The 16202-nt window shown below is 42.4% G+C and overlaps 1 protein-coding gene across 1 annotated transcript; it reads left to right on the top strand.

The window, feature by feature from the left end:
- The first annotated feature begins 1198 nt into the window (after positions 1-1198).
- On the top strand, positions 1199-12725 carry LOC124118664 (serine/threonine-protein kinase Nek6-like). The gene is made up of 11 exons (XM_048401648.1): positions 1199-1353; positions 4182-4442; positions 5148-5248; positions 7298-7394; positions 7842-7949; positions 8164-8307; positions 8461-8868; positions 9279-9372; positions 9872-9917; positions 10706-10790; positions 11038-12725. The coding sequence occupies exons 1-11, from the start codon at positions 1264-1266 to the stop codon at positions 11152-11154; spliced, it is 1551 nt and encodes a 516-aa protein (XP_048257605.1). The 5' UTR covers positions 1199-1263; the 3' UTR covers positions 11155-12725.
- The last annotated feature ends 3477 nt before the right edge of the window (positions 12726-16202 follow it).

The following is a 16202-nucleotide window of genomic DNA, read 5'->3' as shown; positions in this document are numbered from 1 at the left end:
CGTGTGTTATCTACAATAGTTTAACTAAAAACAGTTGTATATATCAAAGCAGACACAGATGACGAGATTGATAAAGATTCCAGGTGTAGGAATACATACTGTGGCGGGACATGAATCAGGTGACTGCTGACATGCAGGCCGAGGAGACACAATCGTTACATGTCAGTAAAATTTACATTAAAATGAGATTTGTTTGTTTGTTTGTTGTTTAACAACTCATTCAGCAATATAATAGCTATATGACGGCGGTCTGTGTATATAATCGATTCTGGCCCAGACAATCCAGTGATTGATATCATGAGCATCGATCCACGCATTTGGGATCGATGACATGCATCAATCAAGTCAGCGAGCCTGACCACCCGATCCCGCTAGTCGCCTCTTACGGCATACTCGCCTTTTACGGCAGGCAGGGATTGTTCAAGATAATTCTACCCCGCACCTTCATGGGGGGAAGGCCCAATGGCGACAGATCGTAGACGTTTCCATGTTTGTGGAACAAGTATAATAATAAGGGCGGATATGGGATTCTAACTGACGATGAATAGATCCTGGCAAAGCTTTACGGCGTCTGAGACGACTGGGTCAGCCCCCGGTCATATTAATGAGCCCCTGCAATTTAAGATCAAACCATCCGCGAACAGCTGCATTCTATTTCTTAAGAAACATATTATATATGCTGATTTCTTATATTAATTTCTGTAAAAAGATACAGTGAAATGTTTTGGGGTAATGACGAAGGATTGCTTCATTCACTTTCTATACTGGTGAACTACTTTGAATTATATTTTTGATTGAGTGAATGGAAGTTGGCAACGTTCCAGCGACGTCACGTTCTGTCACTAATGCAATCCAGTGCAATTTTTTTCTGTTACTAAAATCCATGCAAATATAATAATTATATCAGAAATCGTTCAGAAATACCTGTAAAAGTACATGCGTGTGTAATCAAAAGAACTAGACCAAAGTCGGTCTCGGCAAATGGGTCAACTACATATCAGTAAATGCCTCTACCAACCATGCAGCACAATATTCTATTATACTCGAGATTCGTTTGATATATGACAAATAAAGGGTAATAACAGCACCTCAGCCCAACAAAGCACGTCGCTTCTCATATTTAGCTGAAAGCGTGTCACAACGCCATATGAGTGTCATGACAATAATTCAACTCTAACCCGGAAGTCCCAAAGCGAAAGTACAAGTTGAATTCGATCTAGGGTTTTTCCATACAGTAACAACAGTGTACTACGCAAAACTGTCATGGAGTCGGACTACCAGATCATCAGGGAGCTGGGGAAGGGGGCGTTTGGAACAGTGTACCTCATCAAACACAAAAGAGCACAGGAATGGGTAATGTACAGTTCACCAGTTCGCTGTCCCGCGTTCATCTTTGTTGGCATGACGCCCTGGTGGTTATGGTATACTGAAGGTAGGGTGTAAACACTTATGTAGACCTCCTAGAAGTACTAGTATGGGACTGGCGGATGTCTTGTTATAACTCATTCTGTTCACTATGAACGACGTTATTCCATATTTAATAGCATATACGTGCGTGTGTGTGTGTGTGTGTGTGTGTGTGTGTGTGTGTGCTTGTACTAGTCCGGACTAAATGCTGGTTTTCGTGGTAGCCCAGTCCGACTAAGATCTGCAGCAGTTTAACCATGCCCAACTCAGACACAGCACACGGACTCCGAGTCGACCAGTCCTTGTCTTACGGCCGGAGATGAATCCAGCGACCTTCCCCTCCCTGTTGTCAGTTAAGTGGATGGCATGCAATATTCACGGATGTATGTTTTAGCTCACTTCGACGCGTGTAAACAAACGCTATATCTAAATTCCTTCAAGCTATGTCATCATATTGAGATGCAGGACTCTGTCGCCTAGGTTTCGAAATTGTAATTAGTGCTATATAGTATCTCAATGTAATAACGGTAACGTTTAACTACTACAATCATAGTGGGTTTTCTTCTCTCTCTTTAACTTGCGCTGTATTGGCATCACTATAACAAGCCGTCAGAGTGGGTTTTGAAGGAGGGCTTTGAGACTCTTTAAGTTATGTCATATTGACACTTATATATGTCTAGAAGTTAGTGTGGAGTACAGTGACCGTGTCAGATCTTCAAGAGGGGACACAAGGTGTATTCGCGATGTAACCCGATGCATAAGAAGCTGTTACAGACAACCGAATGAGTAAATCACAGTTTCATTTAATATTAATATCATTTACAAAAGTCCCAAAGGAGTCCCCCGTGTCCCCACCACATAAGCGCACAAACACAGACGGAAAGAGACAGACACACCCCTCTGGGTCCGTGTGTGCATTTTGTACTACCTTAATCGTTTGGAGCACTGATTGCCATGGAGCGACCTATATACAACAGTACCCAGTACTCGCACAGCTGCACGCACATTGTTATGTTAAGGCAGATGACTCAGCTTAAAGACGCAGCCATAAAAGTAGATGTCCGTGTGGGGACCGTGTTAGTAGGGCTGGGTCGAGTTTACACTGAATCATGCCAGGGTGGACTGGGCTCAACTGAGGCATGGACAGCCTGTTGTGTAGCACTGAAACCTAGACCCTGTTCTATTGATAGGTTAGCGTGACAGGTACAACCTTTATCTTTTGAACTGCAGTAAACATTGTCTCGCCACCACCTCGCTGTACGGCCCCCGTTTCCTCGATATAAGAACGTTTCTCGAACGGACACTGTACGCAGGAGGCATTCAAGGGACGCAACTCTGCGTAAAGTCACATATAAGGTTACTATTTTGAACCTTTATTCGGCAGTATACAACACAGTGATATGTTCACCCACTACTACTACTACTACTACTACTACTACTACATGGGACCTGTGAAGATCCGGGGTAGAATAGGTCTTCGGCAACCCATGCTTGCCGTAAAAGGCGACTATGCTTGTCGTAAGTGGCGAATAACGGGATAGGGTGACCAGGCTCGCTGACTTGGTTGATGTATGTCATTTTAATTGGACAAACAGAGGCAATGAATCTAATTTTCAACAATATACGGCTCTAACCGCATCAACAGCAAATATAATGTATTAGCAAACAACGTCGTTTTTCACGGATAGACCTCATTCTCGCAATGAGGTGACAGTTATCAAAAGGCATCCACTTTTGCGACTACGGTCTTTCTTAAAATGTAATAACGGGTTCCATCATAACTTTAAATGGTTTGAGTATATTTTAAATCTTTTACATATGAGAATGAAAGAGACTACATTCACCATATGTTATTGCATTTTCAATTCTGTTTTACCTACATTCAAACATTGTTTATAGAAAATTAGGATATAGCCCGTTTCATACTGCCACATAAAGAGTCATCATAATATAAGTTACTTGTGTTGGAGAAAAGATGATGGGGATCTCAGATGTTCACGAACACGGATATGCACCGACAAACCAATTAGCATTACCAGGTCACCATGGACCCGGTGTATGTTGGTTTATAATGATAGATTACTAAAATGTGTACATAACTGTATTCTCGCTATGTATATTGAGTATATAATACGGATGATGTATCGTCGTTATGTTTATTTGCTTGTTGTTTACCTCCGCACTCACTAGCTGTCGATAACTAAATGAATGAATGGATGAAAGTTGTCTAACGCCGTAGTCAGCAATAATCCAGCAATATGACGGCGATCAGTGAATAATCTGTCTGGATCAGACAATCCAGTGAATGGCATCATGAGCATCGTCTACGCAAATGGAATACGATGACAGGCATCAACCATCTCAGCGATCCTGACCACCCGATCCCGTTTGTCGCCTATTACAAGCATAGTCGCCTCTTACCACAAGCATGAAGAAAACCAATCGTAACCCGGATGTTCACGGGTGATGTATCTTGGTGAATTTAAGCCGCATCCATGTTTGAAAGCCTTGCTTACCAATTTCTTGAAAACGGAAATTTCATATCTACGATCGTCGTTTTACAAACAGATTGATTGTCACAAGCACAATTGTAATCTATGTTAGCAAATACCGATTACCAAGTCTGAGAATCCCTTCCATTTCGGGATACAGTAATCAGCTCTTATTTATTGGGCGAGACCTTATGAGGAGACCTCTCCCAGTCAGTTTTACTGCCTACGACATAGTACATCTGGATCAGCCAATGTTATTAATTATTATTTTTCATCTACCAGTTCGCCCTGAAAACTGTGGATTTGTCAAAAGCCAACACCGAAGAGAGGGCCAGTGCCGAGAAGGAGGCCAATCTGATGCGAGAGTTGGACCATGATCACGTGGTGCGTTACGTGGCCTCGACCTTCAACGGGTCCACCCTCTTCATCTTCACGGAGTACTGCGAGGGCGGGGATCTGTCCCACTTCCTGGAAGACTCCAGCGGGAAACTGCCGGAAGACTTGATCGTGTGTTGGGTGTATCAGACAGCAGAGGCCTTGAAGGTAAAAGATTTTTGATACCTAATTTGAAAGAACCATCCAGGCATAATTTCACTGATACTGTTTCAGGAAGAGCATTACCAGAAGATACGAAAATGGGGATATGCTGATTCGGGCACGCGTTTTATTCCCGACACAAAGCGGTGTGTACATCACAGCAAGCCATGAAGCTATTGCACGATTTTGTCAATGCAAATGACTAGTTCTGGTATATACAAACCATGGAGTGCTCGGTATGGGGAGTAAGTAAGGTTTGACGACGATTGTAGCAATATGACTGTCGTGTCACCGCATGGGACACCATTATTTTGATGTACACATCATTGACGTCAACTCGGATTTTCGGAGTGACCAACGATCCCGTTAACCGGCCGCTTAAGGTGCTTTCTCCGTCCTGTTTGCGGGGCGGTCGGGTAGCCTAGTGGTTAAAGCGTTCGCTCGTCACACCAAAGACCCGGGTTCTATTCCCGACATGAGTACAATGTGTGAAGCCCATTTCTGGTGTCCCCCGCCGTGATATTGCTGGAATATTGCTAAAAGGGGCGTAAAACTATACTCACTCACTCACTCATCCTGTTTGCAGAAGGTAACACAAAATTGTATTACTGGCAATACAGGAGAAGGACATGTACATTCGAACATCCTAAAATTACATTTTTATCGTGGCTGAAAGTAACGTTCGACCCGGACATATTCTCCATGTTACAGTACCTGCATCAGCGAAAGATCCTCCACAGAGACCTTAAACCTCAGAACATCTACTTGAGTGGCGAAGGGGACGTTAAACTTGGGGACCTCGGTATTGCAAGGTAAATATACCAGTAATTGAGACAACGTCCGCTCTTATAGGATAGCATCCACACTACGAGGTAACATCCACACTACTACAATGTAACATCGACACCCCCACAAGGTGACATCCACACTACTATAAGATAACATCCATACTCCCAAAAGGTAACACCACACCACAATGAAACATTCACACCACTACAAGGTGACATCCATACTACAAGGAAACATCCACACTCCCACAAGGTAACATCCACATTCCCACAAGGTAACACCACACCACAGTGAAACATCAACACTACTACACGGAAACATCCACACTACAACAGTCCGTTTGACTCCAAATGAGAACGATGAATTGCAAAATAACTCGAAATCCAGAAAAGTGTATGAAACATCAATACGGTACTTGACCATGAATACTCTGTACCCAACAAAATCTGAATTTTGTTTATTTTAAGACCCATGACGAATGAAGTTCTTTAAGAAACTATCATGTAATTTTGTACAGAAATGTGTACATGGCACGTAGGAGGGACAAACCGTGGAAGGCACAGCGCACGCATGCACTGCACGTTCTGTGGTAGGGGAAATGACAGAGCGTTAGAGGGGCCGTCTCATGATAATTTCAGTCGCAATCTGACTCGCTCATGCCATAGATCTCGTCGTCGAAACTGCTGGTGCCTAAACCGACTGCCACTATTATAGGTTGGACTGTTGCTGGCCGTGACCAATTATGTGGCTCTATCTCGTCAACGACTGTGGCCACACACGGCCTCCATGTCTCTACTGTTACCCGACCAAGGGATTCCTTTACGAACTGTTCAACGTCTCGTAATTTGAACGTTGTGTTCGATCGCCCAACATCACCCTTGACGATGCCCCATACCAACTTTATACACGGGTTCAGGTTTAATAGTTTTGATGATTTCATAGAGCTGTGGTTTCGTCGCTCGAGAAGGAAAGGTAATGTTCCTCCGTTGCAGCCAAGTAACCATGTCTCCTTTCCGGTTATCAGAGGTTGGAGTCTTGCTTTCTGGATCCTGCACACTATGATATGGTGCAATGTCCATGACAATGAGAGACTTGGTAGGCAAAGCAGGGACTAATTTATCTTTCACCCACTCCAGAAATACATTGCCATTCATTTCTGTGTGGTAGTCCCTGTTGTCTTTGGCCTTGGCTCTAAAGACGAGGTCACAGTCTGGGAGAAAACCCTGATTAGCAGAACCAGCATGGAGAACTATGAGTCTTTCACCCTTTCCCATTGGTAACTTTCTACCAGACGCCTTACAGTCACCACTGGGTACCTACTGACTGCTGGCTGTGTGTGACGCATTTACCCATGTCTCATCTCAAGAAGACGGGCTATAGTTTGTACTTTGTAACACGTAAATCATGGTCAGTTTCAAGGTGTTTCTTCAAAATTCTACTTATTTTCTGAGTGCAGTTTAACAATTGCACGTCTGACTTGATCCCTCTGAAAACTGTCTAATTTTTCAACCTTGCGTGGTTTTGACATGTTCGCTACCTCCTTGGCCTGATTATTTGTATCTCGTCGACTAACAACATTTTTTAGTTTCTGAGGGGACATACCAAGAGCTTTTGAAGCTCGTTTCAAGAATTTATTAATTGCATAAAAAGGCTTTGCTCTTTCTGCTTCACTTCTAAAGAAATCATACACATTCAACATCAACTGTTTAACCTCTGCTGAGTAGCGCATCTTGTCATTGAATGAACACGGTCACTGTTCCTTCCACGGTTTGTCCCCCTACGTGTCATGTACACATTTCTATACAAAATTACATGATAGTTTCTTAAAGAACTTCATCCGTCATGGGTCTTAAAATAAACAAAATTCAGATTTTGTTGGGTACAGGGTATTCATGGTCAAGTACCGTATTGATGTTTCATACACTTCTGGATTTCGAGTTATTTTGCAATTCATCGTTCTCATTTGGAGTCAAACGGACTGTACTAGTTAACACTACACCACAATGAAGCATCCACACTACTACAAGGTAACATCCACACTCCCACAAGGTAACATCCTTGTTCTCTTGTAGGATTCTGGACAAAGGAGCTGACATGGCGTCCACAATGGCAGGGACCCCGTGCTACATGAGTCCCGAGATATTTCAGATGAAGGGCTACAACCACAAGGTACAATCAATGCCATACCTCTTTTTTTTAAAGTAAACAATATAAATCATTCTGCCTTTGAGGTAGGCATCAAGCGATACACATTGGTAAAACATTCCTATAAACATCACGTGACCCATATGAGGCAAAATGGATTTCCTTTTTGTACACGACACCAGTGTTAAATAACACTATGTGTAAAAACATCCCCGTGACACTAAAACTATCGACTATGTAAGCATCATGGTTTGATTAAGCAGCGCTTTGAATGAGCGTTCGATGACGACCTTTAAGTCAAAAATGATCTCTTCAAGTATTTTAGGCTTCCAATAAATAAAGCCAAAGGCAGTGTGGTTATAATAACGTAGACAAGGCTATGTGCTGTGGATAGCTTTACGTGTTTCCAAAGTTACCCAATATCTCTATGTTTTTTCCATAACCTACCATTATGTACCATGTATGTTTCAGACTGACATCTGGAGTTTCGGCTGTGTGGTGTACGAGATGGCAGCGGGAGAGCGGGCGTTTGATGCCCCTATCATACAATTCCTCATCTTCAAAGTGGTGGCTGGGATAGTAGGTTCCATCTGAACTACCTGCTCGTTAAATTTCAACAGTCCACTTACGGTCCAATTAGGGAACGTCCATTTTTTATTTGGGTGTGTGTGTGTTCCCCAAACAATAATTTGCCCTCAAGTTTTAACAAAAAGAAAAATTTTTGCTTGACATGCTTGATGTCTGTATTGTGAGATTTGGAATCATGCCGCCTCGGTCTGTCGTTCTGTCGTAGGTCCCTCCAATTCATGGTGACTACAGTAATGAATTGCGTCAGCTGGTGAAGTCGATGATGGCCAAAGACCCAGATGACCGTCCCAGTGCTGCAGATCTGCTAAACCGTAGCCCAGTCAAGGAATTCAGAGAAAGTCCTCAAAGGGTATAATACACATTATACATAATATAGCTATCATATACTCATAAACATGTGATTGTATCCTTACATATATGAAGCCGAAATCACTGCGGTACCACGGATCTAAGCCAGTGGGTAATTTGTCATCTCATTCCAACCATTCATAATCCTTTTCAGCCTAAGAAAATTATGGAAAGCAAAGGATTTAGGACCAAGTGGGGGACATGTGAGTCAACGGTCGACGTGGCGAAGATGTTTAAGGCCATGATGTTGAATCCTGCCCCACCCTTCAGAGAGGGCGACATACGCATCCCTGCAGATTCTCTCCAACTACACAGAGAAAGACTCGGTCTCACCGGAGTGGCTGAAGCTGCACAGGCCACCGGAGGCGGAGCGGCAGGAATATATGGGACCATTATGGCTCCAAAACAAAAGGCCAAGCAGAAAGTTGCCGACAAGAAAATAGAGGTGACCCTGAAACCCGAAAAGTCGAGGACAGAGATGTCCGAAGGAAGAGCCGCCATCATGAATGCAGTGGTGCGGGGCCTGATGGGAAAGATGGTGTCGACGGATGTGAGCCAGGACGTGAGTATCAACAGCACCTGACGAACTAACAGGACAGTTTCACCATATCATGCATATCATTATGCCTCAATGTGAGATTGACCAATCAGAGAGGAGATCTACTGACCCCACATGAGCCCGTATACTGTCAGTACAAATCCAAGATGATTGATGCTGACTTAATATGAGACCGTATACCGTCAGTAACCTAATATGACACCGTATATGGCAACTAAAGACACCATAACTAAAAATATGCAGTGGTTAAACGTCATTATGAGTAAAGAAATGAGGGTGGTGTTAGGGACCAATTCTAACCAAGGTCGCACAAGAAAGCGAAATCTAACCCATTATCGAACGAGTACTGTGTGACATTGCCACTTGAACCATTACCATTCCGAGGTTACTGATGAAGATAGTTCTTGTTTCAGAGAACAGTCCGCGATTCTTTCTCGAGCTCGTCTTCTTCAGAATCGGACATGGACACCACACTTGGCGCCAGTAAAGGAGCCACCGACAAGAAAGGTCCTACTTTCTATAAAATCATGACATAACTACTAGCTCGATTAGCGAAATAGCAACGGTTTTGATTTAGCTTTTTTATGAGAAGATCCTACAATCAAATTCTCCTGTAAAATGGTTCGTTACTGTCCAGGAGTTTGTATTTATTTGCAACAAATCAGACAATTTCAATTTCTCAAGGGCAAGATCAAAGGCTTCAAAAATCGGGTTTGAAAATGTTCTCTCGAAACTATCACAAAAAAAGCCACCTTAGCGGGCCTGCATGTTTAATTTTGCGCGCGTAACTTCAACGTTTGAATGAATGCTGTGTTAAGGGTGTCCTGTAAATACCCGAGACGGGTGAACCAGTCGTTGTTAGCGCCCGAGACGGGTGAATCAGTTGTTGTTAGCACCCGAGACGGGTGAACCAGTTGTTAGCACCCGTCCGGGCGCGATGACACGTGATAAGGCAGGTAATGCTATTGTATTTGGAGAACTCATCGACTCTTATTCATGGTTTCAGCAATAGAGGCTCAATTCCTCATGCGACAAATACAGGTGTTGCAGAGGTAAGTATTATTATTCAGTGACCCATGTTTCTTGAGTAAGCATAAAACGTCAGTTGATATATGTATACCAAGGCCGAGTTCCACAAAGCAATCTTAGCGCTACGACTGTCGTAAGTCTATGTTAAGTCATGGGAGTTACGCTTACCGTAATTGTGGAACGGAACATTTGTCATAAAATCAAATTTTCAAAGTTTGAAATGGGCTCTGTCTTCACAGGGATAAAAAAGGGACGGCCTGCATTGAGATAATTTGCTTATAAAAGATAGAAAAGGTTCAAATCGGGACTGTATATGGTTTGCCTCATCCAACTATTCGGTATATCCGGTTTCAACTTAGATATCGGATTTAGTCTACAGCAAACACAAAAGATGATTAATTACCTTTGAAGTGTGATAGCTCGACACTACCATCGAAATGGGATTAGATATGGCAGACAGAGGTCTTTTGTTGGTTTAATTATTGACGCATGTTAAAGAGACGCTTGCCATATAATTGATAAACCGTGATTGAAGTGGAACAAATGTGTCCACTAGCTTTTGTATTTAAATAAAAAATGTTTTCCGTTTCTGCCTTGTGTGTTTATAAAGTTCTGATAATAATGCATAGTCTTGAACCCCATTTCACCTCAGCCTTAAAGTTATGCACAATAAGGCTTACTTTAACTAGATTGGTAACAATTCAAATGCCATTAATTCGGTTGGAAACGACTGAGATCAAACTGAGGTTAGATGTCAGCTATGCCAGCAATGCTATGTTTGTGTTTTGATGTGATTGGTTGTGCTCCTCAGACACTGTGCCGAAGGGTTGGGGCAGAGTACCTTGACGAATGCTTACTCCATCCTGGAGTCGGTGACCGACGCTGGCCAACTGAAGGTATGCTTATAACCAGTAGTGTTGTTGGATGGATCACATGAAAAGTGTATCCGACCAATGTGGTCTCATGTCTGGGCTTTTAGGTTAAACATGGTAATAAATAATTATGCTTTCTATTTTGTGTCATAAGGGCCAGACAGACACAACGTACCTTTTTCACTTGTCCAATGACTACCAAGCGCATTGGCTTCTTTAAAATATTGAGGGGAAAAAAGATGATAACTTCTGCATTGTTTTGTGTTTGCAGGCCCGCCTCGTGAAGTTGATTGGGGAGGATAAGTTCCGGCAATATGGCGAGAAGATCATGTACTTGCGTCTGTTCGAAGTCGGATTAGACAAGGTCCAATCTCAGATGGGAAAGTAACTCCTTATAGAATAATAAAAGTTCAGTACAACTGATGACAACGGACATGAGGAGCATAGGAACTCTGCCAACCGGTCAACTGTACGTACGACCTCTCGTGACGGAATGCTGCGGGTAGTATTCACAAACACTGGTGACGGAAAGCTGCGGGTATTATTCACAAACACTCGTGACACAGGAGGCACGTGGCACCGACTCGGGCGACTGGGGCATCGTGAATACTCTTATTATTTTGATGTAACAATTTACAATGCAAACAGAATGTGTCTTCACCAGCTAAACTGAAACTAAATAGAAAATGTCTGTCTTTGTTAAATTCTTATTTGAAATATCGCTTCTGGACCATCGCTGATCCCCATGCTTGTACAGAAGCAGTAGCATGGTTAAATTACCGTTATGTGCGGGCTTAGCGGGAGTAAAACCGGCCCAGTATAACTGCGAGTGTATTCTCCGTTTGTCTTATGCCAGTCATTTGAAGGTCATAGTGCGAGATATACATAACCGTAATTATTCTAATGAAAGCCCAGAAGGTATTTGACTTCGGCGCACAAGTATTCATTACCTGTGATAACGGTGGACTTTGTTTCCGAAACATGGGAACAAGGTACCAGTCCTCATATACTACGGCTTTTGTGCAAGAAGTATGTTTTCTTATCGAATATTCTTATCATTATTATATCATTGGTCTCAAGTATATATAGAATATTTGCCATATATTGTGCTTTGTTGTTCACGTGTGTGTTATTCCATATCAATGTGATAAAAGAATGTCTTATAGTAAGTACTGAAAATGTGTCATCCAGACATTATATTATAAATGTGATTGCCATTGATTCAGTGGGATGTCTTGATCCCATGTGAAATAAACACACAATTACTCAGATGGGAAGATTGTGGTGAGTGAATTGGGTTCAACACCGCTCTGAACAGAATTAAGTATTGTCAGTGAATAGCTCTGAGTCAGTTATATGAAAGCTCGTCAGCTGAATGTGGGACGAATGTCTGATGTCATTCAGTTCATAGATGTTTAATGTGAAAGACAAGCACACGGCTGACAATTACGGCGAATTGGGATTCGAACCCAAGATGAAAGGATCTTGCACAGCGACTTGGGGAGCATCAGACGACTGGGCACACATAAGACTTTGGAAGGATACTCCACCGGGTACTAGACCCCTTGACGATGTCTGGTGTTAATAGGTCCCCACCAACCTATGCTTGTCGTACGAGGCGAATTAATGGATCAGGTGGCCTGGCTCGTTGATTTGGGTGAGAATAGGTCATCGTACCCAGGCGGCGTGGACCGTTACTCATAACATTGTTACCGGGTTTTTCTGACATGACTCGATTATCTACAGGCTCCGTCATACAGCTGAGATATTGCTAAGTGCGGCGTCACGACAAGTAACTAACAAACCACCACGAGGTAATGACACAATACGTGAAACCCATTCTTGATCTTCTTTTACCTGATACTGTCGCGGTACTGCTTTCAGTGTGTAAACCGTTCGTTTCTTACTCATGAATGTATCCACACAAACAAATGTGAATTTACAAATCTTGTACGTTCAGGTTATGTTTGTTTGTTTGTTGTCTAACGTCGCACTCGGCACAATTCAAGGAAGATGACGGCGGTCTATAAATAATCGACTCTGGAGCAGGCAATCCCGTGATTAACAATCCCATGATTATGAGCTTCGATCTAAGTAATTGGGATACGATGACATGCATTAAACCAAGTCAGTGAGCCTGACCATCCGATCCCGCTGGTCGCCTCTTACGATAAGCATGGGTTGAAAACCTATTCCAACCCGGATCTTCACGGGTCTTCAGGATAATGTAATCACTGCGGTAGTATTGACGATGGATTAAGGATGACATATTATGTCAAGTTCCATGTACATGTCGACGGGAAAATGCAATCGTAAGATTAGGTATTTAAATGGAGTATCCAAGAGAAGAAGGTATTCTTTCAGAACGTGTACACTACATCCACACTTTATCTGTCGCAACAATTATACGACATTACGTGGCAACGAAGGTAACTTTTATTCAAGGGCGGAATAGGTTATAAGACCCTAGTAATCAACACTTTAGTACGAACGGAAGTAAGAGGATGGGATGTCTAAAATGAGTTACATTGTGCACATCGTCACCGGTCGAGCAAAGCAAGCCACGTATATTGTTCGTGATAAGCAGAATCATTATGTAGCATTTTTGATTGAGTCTAAACCTCAACGTACGCGCTGGACAAACTAGGTTGCCAAGGTAAAGAGATACTGACGTTGATGTATATTTAGAATACTTCATGAAAGTCTCGCTGATTTTATGCCATTCCAGAAATGAGAGTTTAACAGGAGTAGATTAGGGATACTGTTATCCATCTACCTTCAGAGACGCCATTGGTATAGGATCATATACACATAACTTCAGACTCATAAACCAAGAGGTTTTGGAGATGTAAACATGCAGTAACTTTAATAAACGGGGTTATGTTCAAAGGACATTGCATGGCAAAACATCAAAATACCTCATGCCACATACTTCCTTATCAAAGTTACAAACGATTCTTGTTAAATAATGGTAAACAATAAATTGGCTTTTATCAAATCAAACATCAAAATGCGGTTTGTTAAGGAGTGTTACCATATATCAAACTATCGCAATTGTTTGCCCTACAATAGTACTATATCGATGTGAATTAAAGATGCCAATAGTTTGCATAACAATAGTTTCCATAGTCGCATTTAATTATTTAGTAATACACAAACTAGTGGGCAAAAGTAACGCCACCAAACAATTTTCTGGTCTAAAACAAAACAGACGCAAAATTTAGTAACAGTTGATGTTTTATTATACGAAAAAACAATTATTCAAAAACGGTATTTGAAAATGACAAGATCAAAAACCATGTACCAAGTTCTGCAGACACGATTATCATGCTGGGTGCACTGTCCAATATTCGATCACAGAATCCGCAGAACCGACGTCGATCTCTTTTAAAGTCCCGTGCTACACACATTGCTCAGTTTCGGATGTGTCCCCCTCCAGCAACGATACAGGCCATAACACCACGTCGAACTGAGTACACGAGTCTCCTGACATCCTGATTAGGGATCTTACGCCATTCCTCCTGCCGGGCAATTGCCAAAACATACCTCGTCAATGGCGGCTGTTGAGGTTTCCGAATCCTGCGTCTAAGTTGGTATGACTATAAGGCCCCACTTCAACACGTCGGTAGATTCGAACAAGCCCATCAGACTTGAAGAGCTGGCACCTACTCTCGTCGCTGAAGAGCACTCTTCGCCAATTTCTCTGCTGCCACTGCTGTGCAGTTCTGGCCCATCTCAGTCTGTGACGTCGGTGTAGAAACGTTAACGTCATGCCCTTGAAAGGTCGATAGGCAAGGAGACCATACAGGCGGAGTCGTCGAGCAACGGTCCTTCTACTGACTGGATGACCAAGACTGTGTACGGATGATGACGTCACAGTTATGAATCTGGACCTTAGGTGAAGAACCCGTAAATACCGGTCTTAATGTGGGGTCGTGACCTTGGGTAATCCACTCCTCGGCCTGTCTGCAGTACTGCCAGTTTGCTTGTGACTTGAAGCAGCCCATGATCCTGGCAACGTGCTCCTAAAGGGTGTCCTTATTACACCTCATTGAAAGCTCGTGTCAATGTTCAATGGTTCGGCGTCGGCGTCTGTAAACATCTTCTCAATGAAGTAAAAAACGGACTTTTCTCCTTCTGATGGACATCATATTTTGTTAAAAACACATTAGAGTTTAGTATTTATGCCGAAAATATATGAATATCAGCTATTAAGTGGGTGTCTTCGTTGACATTCCAAACTATTGACTGCATATCCAGATGAGTTGTAATGACGTCATTTTGTCTTAAACCATATTATTTTAGGCTAATTAAGTACGAGTTAACGAGATTTCGTTATCTTAGCTATGACTACTATGGAGACTTGTCAGGAAAACCGGAATGGTCTAACCAACATTCTCTACACTCCAGCAAAGAGCTATACAGCATCTAAAAATATTTGAAGACATGATGAGGCTTCCAGACGACCTCAGCTGGCACAAAACTGCCTTTCTACGGTAACTGGGGTATCATTGGGTGTGGACAGCACCCGCAACTCATTCTTACACTTCACCATGAATGCGGAAGGTTATACTTTCCCAGCTACTCGGAACATTCTGACCAGCAAAATACACCCCTATATCTACTGACCACATTCTTCACAGGGAAAGTCCAGCATAACATGGCTTTCTCAGAGTGGAGCCCACGTGACCACGGACAGTTGTAGTGTGTAAACCCATGTCCAGGCACCTTGGTCGTCTGGGTATAACTTACTCGGGTAAGACATGTTCATATTAAACGAAGTGAATCGAATATAAATTGCATTACGATGGTGCCGATTATACACCACAGTTCTGTGGAGACAATAAAAAGCTGTATTTATTAAGTAATGATAATTATATCGCGAGATTACAAATACAAAATTTCAAAAGATTCACGCAACTAGCCTGATATTCCAGTTGGTGTTAAGACCCAGCCTTGCTATTGTGACTCTTCGGATCAGGAATTTATCTATTCAGGGAGCTCGTATTATTTATGTTTTTACCAGATGTTAATGCTTGGAAATGCTCACCAGACAGCTAAAGTTTATCGAAAGTTGGCATCGGTTGGAACATTATACGACAATAATTTGTTCATATGACAACTTACACATTTAGGCCTTATCAGTGTATATGTTACACCAAATCTGTGCACCTGCCCATACAGCTTGCCCATTTCATGAAATGGACAGTTGCGTGTATGAGTTTAAAATCTTATTCACAGAAGTCGAAAGGACAAAGTTCGCGAAAGGACGTTACCTGTAATGGGATGTCCTCAGCGAGAACTTGTATCCGATTTTAATGAGATTGAGGTACTCTAAGCATGTGATTTACATCTGTTTAAAGCAGTAATTGTTTATTGTTAAGAAAGTTTATCTCTGCAGTTTATTCTATGACATGGAATTCGTCTCGTATTCCG

This window comes from Haliotis rufescens, unplaced genomic scaffold, assembly GCF_023055435.1.
Source record: "Haliotis rufescens isolate VD_foot unplaced genomic scaffold, xgHalRufe1.0.p SCAF_23, whole genome shotgun sequence".
NCBI classification, from domain to species: Eukaryota; Metazoa; Mollusca; class Gastropoda; order Lepetellida; family Haliotidae; genus Haliotis; species Haliotis rufescens.
Note: the sequence above shows the minus strand (reverse complement) of the source record. Positions and strands in the feature narration are given on the sequence as shown.